Raw genomic sequence first — 22162 nt, 5'->3', positions numbered from 1 at the left:
TTTCCTTTGGCATAGTGCCATATTATTGGAAGGAAACCCTCAGCTTTGGCTTTTTCCCGGAGGGGGAAAAGTTTGCCCCTTTTCCCCCTCCGGGAAAAAGGGGCAAAATGAAAAATTTTTCAAAAAATGAAGCCCAGATTTTTCTAAGGCTTCCAAAGGTACTGGCTTCTGTCTTACCTGTCTCAGAGCACTGACAGGATCTGGCATACTCTAGACACCTGAGAACCACTGAGAACAAAGGCAGTTGTTTGGGTTAGCACACAAGTACTTATCATAGTCACTTCTTCCAGCTCAGCACAGAGTGAGTGGGTAAAAACATCAGATTCTGCTTCTCTCTGGTGAGGTAAAGAGTTGGATCACACATCCAATACTCTGACAGTCTAGAGGCTACCTAGGGAACTGGATTTTGTCTCACCCATCTCAGACCACTGATGGGATCAAAATACTTTACATGGCAGGGGGTCACTAAGGACAATGATGGCAGTTTGAACTAGTACAAAGTTTTAAGAGGCCCCCAGAATCTCTGACCAGACTGATTGGTGAGAGTCTCCTCCTGTACAAGGCCAGTCCGTGAACACTGGGAGAATTGGATGTTTTCTTCAGTGGGCAGATATCAATACAAAGAGTGAAGGAAAATTAAGAATGGGGAAATGTATCCCCCCAAAAGAAATAAGATTAATCTCCAGAAACTGAGCCTAATCATATGTAGATACAGGATTTACCAGGCAGAGAATTCAAAATAACCATAAAATACACAGTATAAAAGATGTAAAATGTGAAATCAAAAACATAACATATGAGGAGGGAGCAAAAGGGTAGAGTTTTTATATGCAAATGAAACTAAGTTTTTATTAGCTTAAAATAGCATGTTATATCAATAAGATGTTTCAAGCAAACCTCAGGGTAACCAAAAAACATAAACCTATAGTAGATGAATTCAAGATAAAGAGAAGGGAATAAAAGTATACCATTATGGAAAATCATCAATTCACAAAGGAACAGAGTAAGAGGGGATAATTTAAACAAAGGAATTTTAAAACATCCAGAAACCAAGTAACAAGGTGGCAATAGTAAGTCCTTAACTACCAACAATTACTTTAAACGTAAATAAACTAAATTATCCAATCAAAAGGCATAGGGTGGCTGAATGAATAACAATAAAATAAGACCCAACTATATGATACCTACAAGACTCACTTCAGTTTAAGGGCACATATAAGCTTAAAGTGAAGGGATAGAAAAAGATATTCCACACAAAAGGAAAGTAAAAGAAAGCAGGGGTAACTATACTTTCCTGACAAAATATAGTTTAAGTCAAAAGAATGTAACAAGAGACAAAGAGAGTCATTATATAGTGATAAAGTGATCATTTCCTCAAGAGTATAAAACAACTGTAAATATATACAGAACCAATGTCAGAGCACCTAAATATATTAAGGAAATACTAACAGAGCTGAAGAAAATAATAATCAACAATAATATATTAATATTAGTGGACATCAATACCCCACTTTCAACAATGGATAGATCATATAGACAGAAAATCAATAAGGAAACATTGGACTTGGACTATAGTTTAGACCAAAAGGACCTAATAGACATATAGAACATTCCATCCAACAGCAGCAGAATGTACGTTCTTCTCAAGTACACAGGGAACATTCTCTAGAATATACCATATATTAGGTCACAAAACAAGTCTTAGCAAGTTTGAAAACATTTAAATCATACCAATTATTTTTTTCTGACCACAGTGGTACAAAACTAGAAATCGATAACAGGGGGGAAACTGGAAAACTCACAAATATGTGGAAATTAAGCAACACACTCCAGAACAGCCAATGAGTCAAAGAAAGCAATCAAAAGGGAAATAAAACAAAATCTTGAAACAAACCAAAATGGAAACACGTGTCAAAAATTATGGTATGCAACAAAAGAAGTACCAATAGGAAAATTTGTAGCAATAAATGCCTATTCAAAAAAAATACCTCAAATAAATAACCTAAGTTTAGACCTTAAGAAGCCAGAAAAACGAAAACAAACTAAGCTCAAAATTAGAAGAAAGATATAACAAAGCTCAGGGCAAAAATTAATGAAATAGAGAATATAAAAACAATGGAAATGATCCAAAAAACTGAGTTGGTTTTTTGAGAGTATAAACAAAATTGGCAAACTTTTAGCTATAGTTACCAAGAAAAAAGAGGAACTCAAATAAATAGAACTATAAATGAAAGAGGAGACATTGCAACTAATATAATACAAATACAAAGGTTCATAAGGTAATACTATGAACACTTATATGCCAATGAATTGGACAACCTAAAAAAAAAGGATAGATTCCTAGAAACATATTACCTACCAAGTCCGAGTCATGAATAAATAGAGAATCTGAACAGAACAATTACAAGTAAGGAAATTGAATCAGTAATCAAAAACCTCCGAAGAAAGAAAAGCCCAGGATTACATGGCTTCATGGGTGAGTTTTACCAAACATTAAAAAAAAAAGAATGAATGCCATTTTTCCTCAATCTCTTCCAAAAAACTGAAGAGGAGGATAAACTCTCAAATGCATTTTATGAGGCCAGCATTACCCTAATACCAAATAAAATAGGATGGCTAAGAACACTACAAGAAAAGAAAATTACAGGCCAATATTCCTGATGAATATAGATGCCAAAATTCTCAACAAAATACTACCAAAAAGAATTCAATATCACATTAAAAGGATCATACACCATGATCAAGTGGGATTTATCCCTGTGATACAAGCGTGGCTCAACATATCAAAATCAATAAATGTGATACACCACATTAATAGAATGAAAGACAAAAATTATGTGATCATCACAATAGATGCAGAAAAAGCATCTGAAAAAATACAACATCTTTCATTGTAAAAACTCTCAGTAAATTGGGAAAAGAAGAAACATGCCTTAACATAATAAAGGCCATATGTAACATACCCAGATCTAACATCATACTCAGTGGTGAAAGATTGAAAGCTTTCCCTCTAAGATGAGGAACAAGACAAAGATGTTCATTCACACCATTCCTCTTCAGCATAGTACTGGAAGTCCTACACATAACAATTAGGCAAGAAAAAGAAATAAAAGGCATCCAAATTGAAAAGGAAAAAATAAAATTATCTCTGTTCTGATGACATGCTCTTATATGTTGAAAACCTTAAAGACTCCACAAAATAACTGTTAGACTAATAAACAAATACAGAGAATTTGAGAATACAAAATCAACATACCAAAATCAATTGCAATTCTATATTCTCATTGTAAACTATCCAGTAAAGAAATTAAGAAAACAACTCATTTATATTAGCATCAAAAATAATGAAATACTTAGGAATTAACTAAAGAGGTAAAAGACTTATACACTGAAAACTAGGAAATATTGAAAAAGAAAATAAAGAAGACACAAGTAAATGGAAAGACAGCTTGTTTCCTGGACTAGAAGACTTTATATTGTTAAAAATGTCCATTCTACCCAAAGTGATCTATAGCTTCAGTAAAATAGGTATTAAGATTCCACTGGTGTTTTTTACAGAAATATAAAAGGCAATTCTAATGTTCATATGGAACTACAAAGGACTCCAAATAGCCAAAGCAATCTTGAGCAAGAAAAACAAAGTTGGAGGTATCACACTTTCTGATTTCAAAATTTATTAAAAAGCTACAGTAATAAAACAGCATGATACTGGCATGAAGACAGACAAAATGGAACAGAATAGAGAGGCCATAAATAAACCCACATATATATGGACAACTGATCTTTGACAAAGGTGCCAAGATCACACAATGTAGAAAGGATTGTCTCTTCAGAAAATGGTGCTGCAACAACTGGATATCCACATGTAAAAGAATGAAACTGAACACTTATCTTACCCGTACACAAAAAATCAAACTCAATATGGATTAAATTCTTAAAAGACCTGAAACGGTAAAACTCCTAGAAGAAAATATAGGGGAAAGCTTCATGTTATTGGTCTGGGCAATGATTTTTTGGATATGACACTAAAAACACAGGCAGCAAAAACCAAAATTTAATAAGTGGGAATAAAAATGTGGGAAAATTGGAACCTTGCTACATTTTTGATGGGAATATAAAATGGTGCAGCTGTGATGGAAAGCAGTATGGAGTTTCCTTATGAACTTAAAACTATAGCTACCGTATGATACATTTTCCCACTTCTTGGTATTTACCCGAAATAATTTAAAGTAGAATCTTGAAGAGATATTTATGCTCCCATGTTTATTGCCGCACTATTCACAATTTTCAAGAGTTGGAAACAACCTAAATATCTATAAGCAGATGAGTGGATAAAGAAAATATTGTATACCAACACAATAAATGTTCTTCAGCCTTAAAATGAAAGAAATATTGCCATATGTTACAGCATGGATGAACCTTGGGGACATTATGCTCAGTGAAATAAGCCATTTGCAGAAGGACCATTATTGCATGATTCCACCTACATGAGGTATCTAAAATAGTCACACTCAGAGGAGCAGAAAGTAGAATGGTGGTTGCCAAGGACTGAAGGAAGGGACAAATTGAAATTTACTCTTCAACAGATTTAAAGTTTCAGGATTTTCACTGGCCTAAAAATCCTCTGTGCTCTGCCTAGACATACCTCCCCCACCTCTCCCCCACACCCCTGGAAACCACTGATCTTTTTATTTTTTATTGCCTCCATAGTTTTGCCTTTTCCAGAATGTCATATAGTTGGAATCATACAATATGTAGCCTTTTCAGATCAGCTTCTTTCACTTAGTAATATGCACATAAGTTTTCTCCATGTCTTTTCATGACTTGACAGCTCATTTATTTTTAGCCTTGAAAACTATTCCATTGATTGGATGTAACATAATGTATTTATCCAGTCACCTACTGAAGAACATCTTGGTTCTTTCCACATTTTGGCAGTTATAAATAAAGCTGCTCTAAATATCTATGTGCAGGTTTTTGTGTGAACACAAGTTTTCATTTCTCTTTGATAAATACCAAGGAGCAAGATTGCTGGATTTCATAAGAGTGTGTTTAGTTTTGTAAAAATAACTACCAAACTGTCAAACTTTCTGTATCATTTTTCATTCCCACCAGCAGTAAATGAGAGTTCCTGTTGCTCCATATTCTCACGATCATTTTGTGTTGCCAGTGTTCTGGATTGTGGCCATTCTAACAGGTGTGTAGTGGTATCTCATGTTGCTTTAATTTGCATTTCCATGATGACATGATGTGGGCATTTTTTATACACTATTTGCCATCTGTATATCTTTGGTGAGATGTCTGTTAAGGTCTTTGTTGCTTTTCTTAATCAGGTGGTTTTCTTACTGTTGAGTTTTCAGAGTTCTTTGAATATCTTGGATAACAGTCCTTTATCAGCCACGTGTTTTACAAACATTCTCTCCACGTCTGTGGCTTGCCTTTTTATCTCTTCATATTTAATATTACAACGTGGCAGCTATGGAAATCAGATTCTTTCTCCACTTTAAGGTGTTTTTTTTTGGTCACTCTTTGCTGATTGTGTTGTTGTTACTGGTTGTTTAGTGATTTTTATTACAAAAGTTCTGTAAAGTCTACATTCTTTTCATGTGTGGCCACTGATGTATCTATTCAGTTAACGTAGCAGACAGATAATTATTGGGAAAAGATTCCTTTAGTTGGGTAAAACTAATAACTGTAATCTTCCATATTTAGAGTGAAAAGAATAAAGTGAAGTAAATTACTATCATGAGTAGGTACTGAACACTGAAAGGCTTATGAAAATTGATGGGAATACTGGTTTTGGAGTAGAACAACTTATCCTAAGAAGTCCTAAACATATTCTACACTTATAGAGGTAGGAACAGGATTCAGTGCACCTACATGGCTTATAAATCCCAGAGTCAAAATTTTAGTTTAAACTGATCCTTTATAGTAGCACATTCTCTCTAGTGTAATTCACATTAAATATAGACCTCAAAGAATTTTTACAGATGAAAGGCCAAGAACATTATTTTATAATAAAAATATCACTAGAATGTTAAGACTCATGTCTAAATAAGCAAGAGTCAGTTAGAATCAGAAGATAAATCCCAGCATTCGGCCTAAAACACTGCATAATTTTCAATTGTATGCTACAGTATATGAAATAAAAACATGATATGTTTAAGTAAATTAAGTCAATATTTAAATGTGTGACAAATGAATAAGTGACCACTGAAAATGATGAAGCAGTTTTGGAAAGGAAAGAAAAAACTTTTAGATAGAAATGATAAATGATTATTGATATTGGAAGTAAAATAATATTAGACATACAGTTGATGTGATCATTGTAAATTTACACTGCTACACAGACATTAATGAAGTGAAAACAGAAGTTACACAGAAAGTAACATAGAAAGAGGCTGCAACTGCAATAGATAAAATTAAATTGAGAATTAAATTGAAGTTCAAGTATGGTTAATATGAATACTATAGAGAGAAAATGGGAAAAAACAATATTGAGAAAAATTACCTAAGAACCTTCTTGAATTTATGAAAGACATCAATTGACTAATGAAAAAAATAAATATAAAGCAGAAAAAAATATTTATTCAACAAACAAGACCCAAAGTTACTAGAAGGAAAGAAATAATAAAGATCACAGCAGAAATAAATGAAATAGAGACTAAGAAAACAATAGAAAAGATCAATGAAACCAAAAGCTTGTTCTTTGAAAAGATAAACCAAATTGATAAACCTTTAGCCAGACTCAGAAAAAAAGGGAGAGAGCCCCAATCAATAAAATGAGAAATGGAAAAGGAGAAGTTACAAACAACACCACAGAAATACAAAAGCTCTTAAGAGACTACTGTAAGCAACTATCTGCCAATAAAATGGACAACCTAGAAGAATTGGACAAATTCTTAGAGAGGTACAATCTCCAAAGACTGAACCAGGAAGAAACAGAAAATATGAATAGACCAATCACAAGTACTGAACTTGAAACTGTGATTTAAAAATTTCCAACAAACAAAAGTCCAGGACCAGATGGCTTCACAGGTGAATTCTACCAAATATATAGAGAAGAGTTAACACCTTTCCTTCTGTAATTATTCCAAAAAAATGCAGAGGAAGGAACACTCCCAAACTCACTGCAGTGAGAAGCCCGTGCACCACAACGAAAAATAGCCCCCACTTGCTGCAACTAGAGAAAGCCTGCGTGCAGCAACAAAGAGCCAACACAGCCAAAAATAAATAAATAAAATACATTTTTTAAAAAAGGAATAAGATGATTAAAAAATATGCAGGAATTATTGAAATAGAGAATAGAAAAACAATAGAGAAATCAATGAAACCAAAAGACAGTTCTCTTAAAAGTTCAAAAAAGTAAAGGGGATATTACTACCAACCTTACAGAAATAAATAAGGATTATAAATAAATACTGCGAAAAACGTTATCTTGTAGAATAGGTAAAAAAAAAAAAGAGTTATATTCAAATGGAAGAACTTTGAATAAAGTATGCTAAATGAAGGAAGCCAGACATGAAAGGTCACATATATAATTCTATTTAAATGAAAAATGCAGAAGTGGTAAGTCTATAGAGACAAAAAAAAATATTATTAGTGGAGTTTAGGGCTCATGAGGATGGCCCGAAGAGGGTGATTGCTAAAGGGTGCAGGGTTTCTTTTTGAAGTAAAGAAAATGTTCTAAACTTGACTTTTGTAATGTTTGTACATAGTTGAATATATTGAAATTCATGGAAATGTACTATATAAATGGGTGAATGTATTGTATATGAAATTTATCTCAACAAAGCTGTTTTAAAACAAAACAAATATAAGGGGGAATAAAAGAAAGGGTGTTCTGACCACCTCTGGAAGTGGATTATTGGCATCTTTACTCCAATCTGAACCTGTGTCTGGTGATTAGTTCCTTCCCTTAGCAAAGGAAAGGGTATAATTGTCATCCCACAAACAGCAGCTCAGCTGAGTATAGAAGTCAGCTTTCTGGGACAACCTCACAGCTGGGCCGCTTCATTAGATTCTAAGCCTAGGCCTTTGCTTCATGTTCACAGACTTACCAAAAGCTGTTCAGACGTATGGTTTGCCTTCCTCTGTTTCAAGTCTCACCAAGCTAGGGGTACTGGTGGCTCAGAGACCCCACCCCTTAAACATCCTCTGATGCTCTCTGAGAACAATTGTTGCCTAGGCTACTTTATTACATAGTGAGCAGTCGTCACTGAAATTGCCTCAGCAGGCCCTGTGCTGCTTGAAAAGGGATAGTATTCATGGGTTGAGGATGGGGTTAGGGGACAGCCTGCTAGCTCTGCTTTAGTGACAACCTAAGAACTTTGGAATCCTGTGGCTGTTAAACTTCCAGAGGTACCTATTATCTCACAAAGTGGCCATGTTCTTTCTTTATTTTGGTGAAGGTCAGAAGAGCATGCTGCAGACATGTTTAACCCATATGCATTAGATACTCCAGCTGTAATTTTTGACAGTGGATCAGGACTCTGCAAAGTAGGCATGTCTGGAGAGACTGGGCCCCGTCATGTCATCAGTTCTGTCACGGGGCATCCTAAATTCAACATGGCCTTACCAGAAGCCAATCGGAAAAATTACACTGTGGGGGGAAAAGCCCTGTTCAAGTATGGAGCCTTGCATTTGCACTATCCCATTGAACGTGGACTGGTAACAAGATGGGATGACATGGAAAAACTCTGGAAGTATCTTTTTGAGTGGGAGCTGGGAGTAAAACCCTGTCGACAACCTGTGCTCATGACTGAGCCCTCCTTGAACCCAAGGGAGACTCGAGAGAAGACAGCAAAAGTGATGTTTGAGACCTTCAGTGTGCCTGCCTTCTACCTGTCCAACCACGTGGTCGTAGCACTCTGTACTCTGCTTCTGTCACGGGCTTAGTGGTGGACAGTGGTAATGGGATCACTTGCACTGTCCCCATTTTTGAGGGTTACTCGCTTCCTCATGCCATCACCAAACTCTATGTGGCAGGGAGAGACATCACAGAGCACCTCACCCGACTCCTCCTGGCTAGTGGGTGTAATTACCCTTGCATACTCAACAAGGTCTTAGTGGATGACATAAAAGAGGCGCTGTGCTATGTGGCCTTAGAGCCAGAGAAAGAACTTTGTAAGAAGCCAGAGGAGGTCCTGAGAGAATACAAACTACCAGATGGAAATGTCATCCACCTTGGGGATCAGCTGTACCAGGTACCTGAGATTCTTTTTGCACCTGACCAGCTGGGTGTCCACAACCCAGGACTATCAAAAATGGTCTCCAGCAGCATTATGAAGTGTGACACCGACATCCAGAAAAATCTTTTTGCAGAAATTGTGCTGTCTGGGGGCACCACTCTCTTCCCTGGGCTTGAGAAAAGACTTATGAAAGAACTGGAACAGCTGGCCTTCAGAGGAACTCCCATCAAGATCACCGCTTCTCCTGATGGATGTTTCTCTAAATGGATAGGTGCATCCATCGTGACCTCTCTGAGCAGTTTCAAGCAGATGTGGATCACTTCTGCGGATTTCATGGAGTTTGGGACATATGTTGCCTAGAGAAGATGCTTTTAAAGGATTCAGAGCACAGGGGACAGCTTGAATTGTCAGATCATAGGAGCCCTGGTGGAAGGTGACATTTTCCCTTGGGCTTCAGCATGTATTCAGTAAAAGTGATATGGCATTTTGGGTTTCAGTTCATTTTTGGTAGCACCAGAGTAATTTTTCATCCAGGTAGTGAATCTTTTTAAGTGATTCTAGTCCAACCTTCCTGTCTCAGGGACCTATTCAGTTGTTTTCTCCTAATAAATCCTTGGGTTATGTATTACAGCTGTGTCCACTTGCAGGGTTTGTAGTAAAAACAGGTACTTGAGCCTCATGCCTAGAAGGTCCCTAGAACCTTCATTTCAATCAAGTGTCTTAGATTTTTTTGATAGATCTAGTGTGAAGGAGAGACAGAATTACCAGGGAAAATGTGGGGAGGGAGGAGAATTAAGTAGAAGAAGGAATGCGACCCAGCTCTTAGGGCTCAACTGACCCTTTCAGTCAAGTGGTTCTTAATTAGCACAATAGGGCTCTCTACTGTTAGGCAGCTAAATAAGAGCCGTTGTCCTTCCTTGTCAAAGAGGAGAGATGTAGAGAGAGATCAGGAGAGAAATCACTATTTGTTTAAGGATCTCTAAGCTGAGGGCCCCTATTCCCAGTTGGAGTATTAAGAATCAACATCTCTAATTTTTAACTGAAGTATGGTTGCTTTGCAATATTATATGTTACAGGTGTACAATATAGTGATTCACAATTTTTAAAGTTTATACTCCATTTATACTTATTATAAAATATTGGCTATATTCTTTGCATTGTACAAAATATCCTTGTAGTTTATTCTCCACCTAATAGTTTGTACCTCTTGTTCCCTTACCCCTACCTTGCCCCTTCCTCATTCCCTCTCCCCACTGGTAACCACTAGTTCTCTATATCTGTGAGTCTGCTTCTCTTTTGTTATATTCAGTAGTTTGCTGCAAATGGCAAAATTTTGTTCTTTTTTTATGGCTGAGTAGTATCTCACTATGTATATATACCACATCTTCTTCATCCGTTCATCTGTTGATGGACACTTAGTTTGCTTCCGTATCTTGGCAATTGTAAATAATGCTGCTATGAACATTGGAGTGCATGTATCTTTTCGAATTAGTGTTTTGGTTTTTTCAGATATATACCCAGGAGTGATCATTCTTATTTTATTTTTTGTTTGCTTTGTTTTACTTTCAAGGATATTTATAGCCTCATTTTGTTAGGGGAAAAAGACTGAAAATATGTAATGATCATCAGTAAAGAAATTGTTGAATAAATTATGCATACATTTTTTCTTCATTAGCTTAGTTTTATTTTCCCAAAATATTATCAAGATAGAAATGGAAAATTCAGAGAAGTCTTTGTAGTACAATCTATTTTTATGGTAAACAAAACAGTGGCACTTTCCCATACATATGTATGTCTATGCACATTTTTATGTACATATATAAATGAATATGCTTTTTTACATGATTATAAGCACTTGGAAAAAAGTACAGAAGGTTACATACCATGTGGGTTGTTGTGGAACACCAGTTCATGTGCCCGAGGCAGTGAGGCCAAGCAAACTGAAACATCAGAGTTTGGAGCAGAGAAAGGTTTATTTCAGGGCCGAGCCAGGAGAACTGGTGGCTCATGCTCACAAAAACCGAACTCCCTGATGGCTTTTGGGGAGAAGTTTTTATAGGCAGAATTTAGTGTAAGGGCTTCAGGGTGTGTGACTTTCTTCTGATTGGTTGGTGGTGAGGTAGCAGGGTGATGTTCCAGGAATCTTGTGCTCAGCCAAAGTTATCATCCTCCACCTGGCTGCGGGCCTTAGTTCTTACAGAAGAACTCAAAGATACTGCTATGCATATCCTTTGAGGAGGAGCCAGGACCCTGCCCCAAGGCTGCACTATTGTTTCCTGACTGCTCCTCCTTTGTTTCTCCATTCCCTCCCTTCCCTAATTATCAACTGCTTGAATCTGCCCTTTGAAACTCAGGGAAGGTCTAAGAGGCTAAAGCCTTTTCCCTACAAACAAGAAAAGGGGGGACACAGAAAGGATTTGTACCTGGGAGGGCACACAGGGTCCTGCTTTGTTTCAATCCCCCCTTTTCCTTAATAATCCTCTATCTTGAGCAGGGCAGGTACGGACAAGTAAGGGAATAATGTTTTGGATAGAGAGGTTAATCAGGAACTCTGCAGAGGAACTTGGTTTTAGAGGGAATCAGTTTCTGGGTTACACAGGTTGGTGGAGAAGAATGGAATAAAACGTAGTACTGGTGGAAAGAAGAGTGGGAGTGGGAGCAAATCAAAAAGAAAGAACTATACTAAAAAAAAGTCATCCTGAATGAAATGAAACCATTTGTCTAAAAAAAACAAGGAATTCTATTTTCCACATATCTTTCCAGCTACATATTCGGGGTGTCATATTGATAGCTTGTTTTACAACACAGCCATGAAAATGAAAATTATCTAATATTCAATAAAAATCACTCTAAATCAGGTATTATATTTTTATATTTATTTGAGATATCTGGTTGAATATCATACTTCTGCTTACAGATAACTTAGCAAAACCACAATGGAACCAGAAGACAGTAGAATTATACCTTCAAAGAGCTAGGAAAATATACTGTCAAACTAGAATTATATACCCAGGAAAACCATTCCAAGAAAGATGGTAAAAATACTTTCTGAAAATAACTGAATGTGTTTACTCTCAATAGTCCATCACTAAAGGAAATTTTATATGATTATTTGAGGGCATATAAAAATAATCCCAATGGGACATCCCTGGTGGCTCAGTGGTTAAGAATCAGCCTGCCAGGACTTCCCTGGAGGCGCAGTGGTTAAGAATCTGCCTGCCAATGCAGGGGACACGGGTTCAAGCCCTGGTCCGGGAAGATCCCACATGCCATGGAGCAACTAAGCCCATGTGCCACAACTACTGAGCCTGTGCTCTAGAGCCCATGAGCCACAACTACTGAGCCCATGTGCCACGAGCCCATGCTCTGCAACAAGAGAAGCCACCGCAATGAGAAGCACGTGCACCACAATGAAGAGTAGCCCCCACTCGCTGCAACTAGAAAAAGCCCAAGTGCAACAATGAAGACCCAACACAGCCAAAAATAAATAAATAAATAAATAAGTTTTAAAAAAAGAATCTGCCTGCCAATGCAGGGGACTCGGGTTCAAGCCCTGGTCTGGGAAGATCCCACATGCCGCAGAGCAACTAAGCCCGTGCACCACAACTACTGAGCCTGAACTCTAGAGCCTGCGAGCCACAACTACTGAGCCCGTGTGCCACAACTACTGAATCCTGCATGCCTAGAGCCTGTGCTCTACAACAAGAGAAGCCACCACAATGAGAAGCCCACACACCACAATGAAGAGCAGCCCCCACTCACCGCAACTAGAGAAAGCCCATGGGCAGCAACGAAGGCCTAACGCAGCCACAAATAAAATAAATAAATTAAATAAATTAATAAAAATAAATAAATAAATAATCCCAGAAAAAGATACATATGGTGTACTAAGAAATAATGAACATTAAATAATGGTGAACTCAGAGGTAAATTTAAAAATACTGACTGTACAAATTCATAGTATCAATATCAACATAATAAAAAGAATGAAAATTCTGTAGTACAAAAGGACATAAATCATGGAAACAGGTTGGAGCTAAAAATCTGAATATACTTGCATTTCTCAGAAAGAAATATTAATTAAATTTAGAATATATATATATAGATATAGAAACGGAAGGAACTCCTATAAATCTGTAAAAAAATAATGAAAAACATAAATAACAACTGCAATTGGAAATATTAAAAGGCATTTCTAAAATACCAATGTGTCAAAGAAGAAATTGTAATAAAAATTATAAGGTAATTAAAAGTGAATGATAAAATATTAGATATTAAGAGATGGAATGCTGCTAATGCTGGAATTAATTAGTAAGAAATGTAGAGTATTAAATGCTTATATAAGTAAAAAAGAAGGTTGAATATCAGAGAGCTAAATATCCAGTTTTGAAGTTAGAAAAAGTGTTGCCAAACTGAGGTCATTTGGGATTAAGTGACCGTGCACCCGTGCGCCACAACTAGTGAGGCCAAATAAACTGATGCACGGTGAAGCCAAATAAACTGAAACGTCAGAATTTGGAGCAGAGAAAGGTTTATTGCAGGGCAAGCAAGGAGAATGGGTGGCTCGTGGTCAAAAACCCTGAACTCCTTGATGGTTTTGGGGGAAAAGTTTTTATAGGCAGAATTTGGGGTGAGGGCTGCAGGGTGTGTGACTTTTGTCTGATTGGTTGGTGGGGAGGTAGCAGGGTGGTGCTCCAGGAATCTTGTGTTTAGCCTGAAGTTGCCATCCTCCACCTGGGTGGGGGCCTTAGTTGTGTAGAAGAGCTCAAAAATATTGTTATTTATATTTCTTGAGGAAGAACCAGGACCCCTCCCCAAGGCTGCACTATTGTTTTTTGACTGCTCCTCCATTGTTTCTGCATTTCCCCCCTTCCCTGATTAACAACTGTTTGAATCTGCCCTTTGGGACTCAGGGAAGGTCAAGGAAGCTGAAAGAAACCATTTCCTACAAACAAGAAACAGGGGACACAGAAAGGCTTTTATGCCCAGGAGAACCCCACAGGGTCCTGCTCGGTTTCAAAAGCAAGTAGAATAAACCCAAAAATTTAGAACAGTAAATTTAAAAAATAGGAAATCAGAAATTATTGAGATATAAAACAAGGATAAAATAAAGAGAATAAACAAGGACTTGATTCTTTATAAGGTCAAAATAAATAGACATACCTATGGAATTATTAATTGAAATTAACAATAAACAAGTTTAAAATTATGAAGAATAAAAATTCTTTGTAAATGCTGATGAGGCAACATTTGGGGTGAAGACTGCAGGGGGTTTGACCTTTGATTGGTTGATGGTGAGGTAACAGGGTGATGTTCCAGGAATCTTGTGCTCAGCATGAAGTTACCATCCTTCACCTGGGTGGGGGCCTTAGTTCCTGCAGAAAACCTCAAAGATAGTGTTATGTATATCTGTTGAGGAGGAACCAGGACCTTGCCCCAAGCCTGCACTATTGTCTCTCTCTCTTTTTTATTTATTTATATTTTTAAACATCTTTATTGGAGTATAATTGCTTTACAAAGTTGTGTTAGTTTCTGCTGTATAACAGAGTGAATCAGCTATATGTATACATATATCCCCATATCCCCTCCCTCTTGCATCTCCCTCCCACCCTCTCTATCCCACCCCTCTAGGTAGTCACAAAGCACCAAGCTGATCTCCCTGTGCTATGCGGCTGCTTCCCACTAGCTATCTATTTTACATTTGGTAGTGTATATATGTCCATGCCACTCTCTCACTTCGTCCCAGCTTACCCCTCCCCCTCCCCGTGTCCTTAAGTCCATTCTCTACATCTGCATCTTTATTCCTGTCCTGCCCCTAGGTTCTTCAGAACCATTTTTTTTTAGATTCCATATATATATGTGTTAGCATACGGTATTTGTTTTTCTTGCTTACTTCACTCTGTATGACAGATTCTAGGTCCATCCATCTCACTACAAATAACTCAATTTCATTTCTTTTTATGGAAAGTAGTATTCCATTGTATATATGTGCCACATCTTCTTTATCCATTCATCTGTCAATGGACACTTAGGTTGCTTCCATGTCCTGGCTATTGTAAATATGCACTAGTTTCTCTTGACTGCTCCTCATTTGTTTCTGCATTCCCTCCCTTCCCTGACTAGCAACAGCTTGAATCTGCACTTTGGAACTCAGGGAAGTTCAAGGAGGATGAAGGAAGCCTATTCCCTACAAATGAAAAATAAGGGACACAGAAAGGCTTTTGTGCCCAGAAGGGCCCCACAGGGTCCTGCTCAGTTTCAATATTACAAATAACTTTACACTTAATCCCACAAATATAAATTTATCTAAACTATATCATAAAAATAGAAATTCCTACCTAGTGTAAAAATTACAAAATTATTTAAAAATCTTGACATAAAGTATTATGTCTACATATTTGTCTAGGTTACTTTCTATCATTTATTCACAATTTCAAATTTTCATTTTTTATGCAAATTCTTTAATAATATTGAATAAAGAACAAATGCTAACCCATTATATGAATACAATATAACTTTTAAATAATAACCAATCATAGGCCATATATTAAAGAAAAATTCATATCACACTCATAAACATAGATGCAAATTTCATTAGCAAAATATGAACATACCAAATTCTTCAGTGTGTGAAAAGGTTAATTTTTCAAGTTCAGTTTTGGTTTACTCCTGAAATGCAAGTTTGTTATACCATTTGTAAACATATGGATGCAATTCACTACATTTCAATAGATGGCAAAATTAGAGCATTTGAGTGTAATAAACTTCATTCATGATAAAAATTATCTAAAACAAAAGAGGTATTACCATAAAGTTATTAATATTACCCACAAGCCTACATCAAACATGTTGCAAACGTGTGAAACATTAAAATATTTATGTTAAAACGTGAAAAAATCAAGGATTCCTGATATGACCAATTTAATTTAGCATTGCACCGTAGGTACTAGCGAAACCGAGCCGGCCCCTGTGGGGCTGTCTCTGGTACAAGTAATTTCCGTGTACCCCATTTCTTGTTTGTAGGAAATATGAGTTGTTATCAACCAATGCTCACAGAGGATGGGGGAGGGGCGCACTACCCAATAAAGGGAAATTCTAGGGGTACCAATTGCATCCACTACGTTTCACTCCTTGTACCACTCAGAACCATTTATTTCTCAAAATAACTTTACTCCATCCAGGCACATCTCCAGGATGTATAGGTTGGTTATTATTTCTGGGAAAATTTTCAAAAAGGGGACTCATAGTACAAACTATAGTACTCAGCACTTCAGTTGGTTGCAGGGCCATAATTGATGTTCATCATCTCTCTCCTCCACCCCCAATTTAGTTTTTCCCTTCCCTTTTTGCTAGCATTTCTGTTGGTCTACCTTACTTGCTTGGTGATTTGACTCAGACTCTCAGTACTTATCAGGTCATGGTTGCTGTTTCTTGCTCATTTAGAGAAAAAAACATGGTATGTGAGTTTAAAAAAAAAGACCTGAGTGTTAAACATTTTTGTAGCAGCAGCACTACCTACTCATAATGATCAAGGCCATTTACCCTTGCCAGCATAATAACTCTGTTTTGTATTTGCCCATCTGGCACTAGAACTCCAAAGTGACCTGGTAGAAGCCATAGATTTAAGTTTAATGGCCTTCTTAATTTGTACCCTAGTGTAAGTGTCCCCATTCTGGGGACCAAGATCTCTAGACACAATAGGGTATGCATGTTGCCGAAAGCTCAAATTCCCTAAGTGAGTTACTGGGAATGTTTATGAGTGGGGTCACTCCTACTTTCACTCCTTGGTCCCTGGACCAAGTGGTCTAGCTCTTGGTGATACAGCCCTATAAAATGGCCATTGGATTAAGACGAATAAAGGATAGTGCCCTGTCCTAACTAGATATTATCTTCATACCAGCAATTCATTTGTGCCATCTACAGGTTTTTCTGATGCTCCATTAAGGTGGTTGCTTCTACATGGTATGGTATGTAATATTGGGTTGGCCAAAATGTGCCTTAGGTTTTCAAGTAAAAATAAAAGACAACATTTTTCATTTTCACCAAGAACTTTATTGAACAACGTATTCACCCTTTTGTTTTACTACCTTCTGCCATTTTTCAGACAACTTCATAATTCCATCTTCCCAAAACTTTTTATCTTTTTGAGCAGAGAACTGTTCAAGGTTCCTTTTACAGTCTTCCAGGGAATTGACATTTTTTCCATTAAAAGAATTTTGTGAAGACTGAAATCAGTGGAAATCCGAAGGTGCAATGTCTGGTGAATACGGCAGAAGAGTCAGAACTTCCCAGCCAAGCTGTAACGGTTTTTGCCTGGTCACCAAAGAAACATGTGGTCTTGCGTTATCCTGATGGAAGATTATGCATTTTCTGTTGACTAATTCTGGATGCTTTTCGTCGAGTGCTGCTTTCAGTTGGTCTAATTGGGAGTAGGACTTGTTGGAATTAATTGTTTGGTTTTCTGGAAGGAGCTCATAATAGAGGACTCCCTTCCAATCCCACCATATACACAACATCACCTTCTTTGGATGAAGACCGGCCTTTGGTGTGGTTGGTGGTGGTTCATTTCACTTGCCCCACGATCTCTTCTATTCCACATTATTGTACAGTATCCACTTTTCATCTCCTGTCACAATTTTTTTTAATTATTTATTTTTTGGCTGCATTGGGTCTTCGTTGCTGAGCGTGGGCTTTCTCTAGTTGTGGCGAGCGGGAGCTACTCTTCGTTGTGGTGTGCAGGCTTCTCATTGTGGTGGCTTCTCTTGTTGCGGAGCATGGGGTCTAGGCACACGAGCTTCTGTAGTTGTGGTGCATGGGCTCAGTAATTGTGGCACACGGGCTTAGTTGCTCTGTGGCATGTGGGACATTCCCGGACCAGGGCTCGAAACCGTGTCCCCTGCACTGGCAGGTGGACTCTTAACCACTGCGCCACCAGGGAAGTTCCCACAATTTGTTTTAAAAACGAAACTTTTTCATTACGTTTTGGCAGAGAATCACACGCAGAAATACAGTCAAGAAGGTTTTTTTTTTTGCTTAACTTATGTGGAACCCAAATATCAAAACAATTAACATAACCAAGCTGGTGCACATGATTTTCAACACTTGATTTGGATATTTTGAGTATGTTGGCTATCTCCCACATCGTATAATATTGATTGTTGTCAATTAATGTCTCGGTTTGATCGCTACCAACTTCAACTGGTCTACCCATCCGTGGAGCATTGTCCAGCGAGAAATCTCCAGCATGAAACTTCACAAACCACTTTTGACACATTTGATCAATCACAGCAACTTCTTCATACACTGCACAAATCTTTTTTTGCGTTTCAGTTGTGTTTTTACCTTTCTTGAAATAATAAAGCATAATGTGCCAAAAATGTTGCTTTTTTTCCTTCCATCTTCAATATTAAAATGGCTACACAAAAATTCATCAATTTTGATAATTTTTTTTAAATGCACGCTGATATAACAGCTGTCACAATATAATCTAACAAAATTGTCTCGAATGAAGTTAAAGACAACTAAGTGCTACTAGAGGCATCTTACAGAAAAAACCGAACGAACGTTTTGGCCAACCCAATATGATTAGTGTATCCCAAGGGTGTGTACTCACCATCACATCTCCTTTTCTGTAAGGTTCCCTTGGTCTATGGTTATATTGTACAGAATCTCATGCTAGTTACCACTTAATATCTGTGTCCTCAAATGGTAGTACTAGATGAGACACTATTGGTAAGAAAAGCAAACCTATTTCCAGAATGCATGTCAGTCTCAGCCACCATGAAATGTTGTATTTTCTCGGGTGGGTGGAACTCAAAATAATTAGTAATCAAGTGGATTTTTGGACTCCTTAAGGGATGATGTCATACTGGTGGCTCAACATTGGTTCTGTTACTGGCAGGCTCTGGCTCTTACTGACTGGGAGAGTACTTAGTGGGAGGTACTTGAGAAAGTGTCAACAGTCTTGACTCCTAATAGAGCTGCCACTTTGAAGTCACATTTTACAAGCACTTCAAATTAGGATACATAAGTCATTGAAATTTTTCAGTGTGCAAAGCCCCAAAGTATGAGAGTCTCAGTAAATATAGATTATAGGCAGTAGGCTCAGAGGGTCTTCTTAGGAAAGCTGTATTCATTTTTTATATCTGCTTGCAGACAAAATCCAGATTGAATTGATTTCTCTTTTGTAGAAATTCACTAAAAATAAGCAGCAGTCAAGATATAACAGAATTCTGTATTTTTTCAGTATTTTCCTTTGAAGCAAGAGTTGACAACTACTGCACGCAGTCCAGCTGCCTCTTTTTATAAATAAAGTTGTATTGGAATACTGCCTTGCCCATTAGTTATACATTTTCTATGACCGATTTTGCTCTAAAATGGCCAAAGTTGGGCAGTTGTGAGAAAGACTGTATGTCCCATAAATCCAAAATATTTACTGTGTGCCCTTCAAGAAAGATTTTGCTGACCCTTGTTCAAGAGCTACAGACTTGGTTGATACTCAGTGTGCTTTTAATGTACTACCACAGTTTTACCGAATGTTTGCCATGACATAACAAATGTATATATCCATGTAGCCACCAACACAATCAAGATGTAGAGCATTTCCACCCCCCTACCCCGAGCATTCCTTCATGACTGTTACAGTTATTTTCCCACATCCCTAGTCCCAGGCACTGATATGTTTCTGTCACTGTAGAATAATTTGTCTATTCTCGAATTTCATAATAGTGGAATCATACTTTATGCACTATTTAGTGGCTGATATTGACTCAGCATAATGTTTTTGCAATCCATCCATGTTGGTGTAGGAATCAGTAGTCCCTTCCTTTTCCATTGCTTTCCAGTCAGTGAGTTATACAACTACAGAATCCAGTTTTTACTATTGGATTCTTATAACCAAACCACTCTGGTACCAAAGCTGTAGATTGGTTTCCTGGAACCTTGTGAATCAAAATGGCTGCTTTTGTGCCCAATATATCATCCCCATTCCTGAAAGTGAGAAAACATAATAGAAGGAATATAATATTTTCTTCTTTCTTTTAAAGATTCGAGTGATAGGTTCAACACATCTATTTTGCTCATTCTGTCCAGAATTTGGTCACATGGCTACAGTTAGCAGCAAGGGAAGCTGGAGAATTTGTGTGTGTGTGTGAGACCATATTACCAGTGAGAATTCTATACCTATGGAAGAATAAGAGAGAGGATAGTGAGGACAACTAGCAATCTTCCATGGTTCACCAATATGGCCACTGAAACACCTTCACTTTTTTTTTTTACTCATATAACATAGAAAAAATATGTTTTCTAAGGGAAGCAGCTCCAGATTTTCATCCAATTACTGCTTCTATCTCAAATTCCAGCATCTCTTGGTGATGCAAAGACTTCTACATCAGATCTCACTATGTCTTCTCATTGTATAGAAATATCAACTAAAAGATAAGTTATATACTCAATTCTCCATCAAATCCCTGTGTAACTTTTCATGGTCTTGGCCTTATACAGACTAAAAGACAAGTTATTTATATACCTCCCTACCCCCTCCAACATGCTCAATTATAATCCATGACATGCCTCACCACATCTGTGGAATTGTGGCTATAAATATAGTTGCTTACCAAAAAAACCTAAACATTCCTTGAGAGTGAATTAAATTTTTCTCACCTTCTACATATCCCAGCTTTGGTGCTCGAGAAACCTGTAGCTTGGAAATGTCAGTGGATACAGATTTTTAAAAATCTAGCTCCAAGTAAAGCTTGATATCTTTAGCTGAATGACAAGAAAAGAGTAGCACAGCAAGAAAAAAAAAAGCTTTTAACAAACCTGCTTGTTCTTGAGACAAATAACACAAAAATTTTGTACCCCTGACACCACAGAAAACACTGCATCAATTGGAGTCAGTGGGCAGGTCCATGTCTTCCAACTCCTCTTATGCAGTTACAATATGGTGTCCTTCCTCCTTGGAGCCTGTGAACAGAACTTTAATTTCCAACCTCCTCTCTGCAGTAATGAGGAGACACCCTTGCCACATAGAGCCTGTAGGTTGAACTCTGACATTCATCCCTACCATGAAGTAATCAGTTGTTGCTCCTCATCCTAGAAGCCCAGGGGTGAAATGCTGAATTCCATCCCTCACTTGAAGTTATGAGATGGTGACCATCTTACTCCCAAGCTTGTGCTGAGGAAACTATGGGGTGGAGTTCTAGTTCTGGGCAATACACTTGTGGGATAGAATAGAATACCACTGCATAGATTTTATAAACTAAATTGACATTTGAACCACAACCTTAAGTCTGAAGCAGAACACACATTCTGAACATAAACAGTTTGAATACAGCTAAAATAGATAATCCCTCTATATTAAGTACTTTGAAGTTGTTACTCCATTGTTTACTGAATTTCAGCGTTTCTGATGGAAATTTGCAGTTATTTATATCTTTGTTCCACTGTATATATGTTCCTCCTCAATCCAGATTTTTTTAAGGTTTCCTTTTGATATTGATTTTGTAAAAATTTTTATGATGTATTGGTATATTTTTCTTTGTGTTTACTGTAATTCAGTTTGTTGGCTTATTAGTTTTCATAAAATATGAAATACTTTGGCCACTGGTTCTTTTTTTTTTTTTTTTTTTTAATTTTTTTATTTATTTATTTTATTATTTTTTTTAGCTGTGTTGGGTCTTCGTTTCTGTGCAAGGGCTTTCTCTAGTTGCGGCAAGCGGGGGCCACTCTTCATCGCGGTGCGCGGGCCTCTCACTATCGCGGCCTCTCTTGTTGCGGAGCACAGGCTCCAGACGCGCAGGCTCAGTAGTTGTGGCTCACGGGCCCAGTTGCTCCGCGGCATGTGGGATCCTCCCAGACCAGGGCTCGAACCCGCGTCCCCTGCACTGGCAGGCGGACTCCCAACCACTGCGCCACCAGGGAAACCCGGCCACTGGTTCTTTATGTAATATTTTGGCACTGATATTTCCTTC

The 22162-nt window shown here is 37.5% G+C and overlaps 1 protein-coding gene across 1 annotated transcript; it reads left to right on the top strand.

The window, feature by feature from the left end:
* The first annotated feature begins 140 nt into the window (after positions 1 to 140).
* Positions 141 to 21810, top strand: ACTRT1 (actin related protein T1). Its single transcript, XM_082446838.1, is given in 2 exon segments — positions 141 to 8872; positions 8875 to 21810. Coding segments are annotated over 2 exon segments (1116 nt in total). The 5' UTR covers positions 141 to 8433; the 3' UTR covers positions 9552 to 21810.
* The last annotated feature ends 352 nt before the right edge of the window (positions 21811 to 22162 follow it).

This window comes from Balaenoptera physalus (genome assembly GCF_965194825.1).
Source record: "Balaenoptera physalus genome assembly, chromosome: X".
NCBI classification, from domain to species: Eukaryota; Metazoa; Chordata; class Mammalia; order Artiodactyla; family Balaenopteridae; genus Balaenoptera; species Balaenoptera physalus.
The sequence above is the reverse complement of the archived record's forward strand: the minus strand, read 5'-3'. Positions and strand labels throughout refer to the sequence as shown.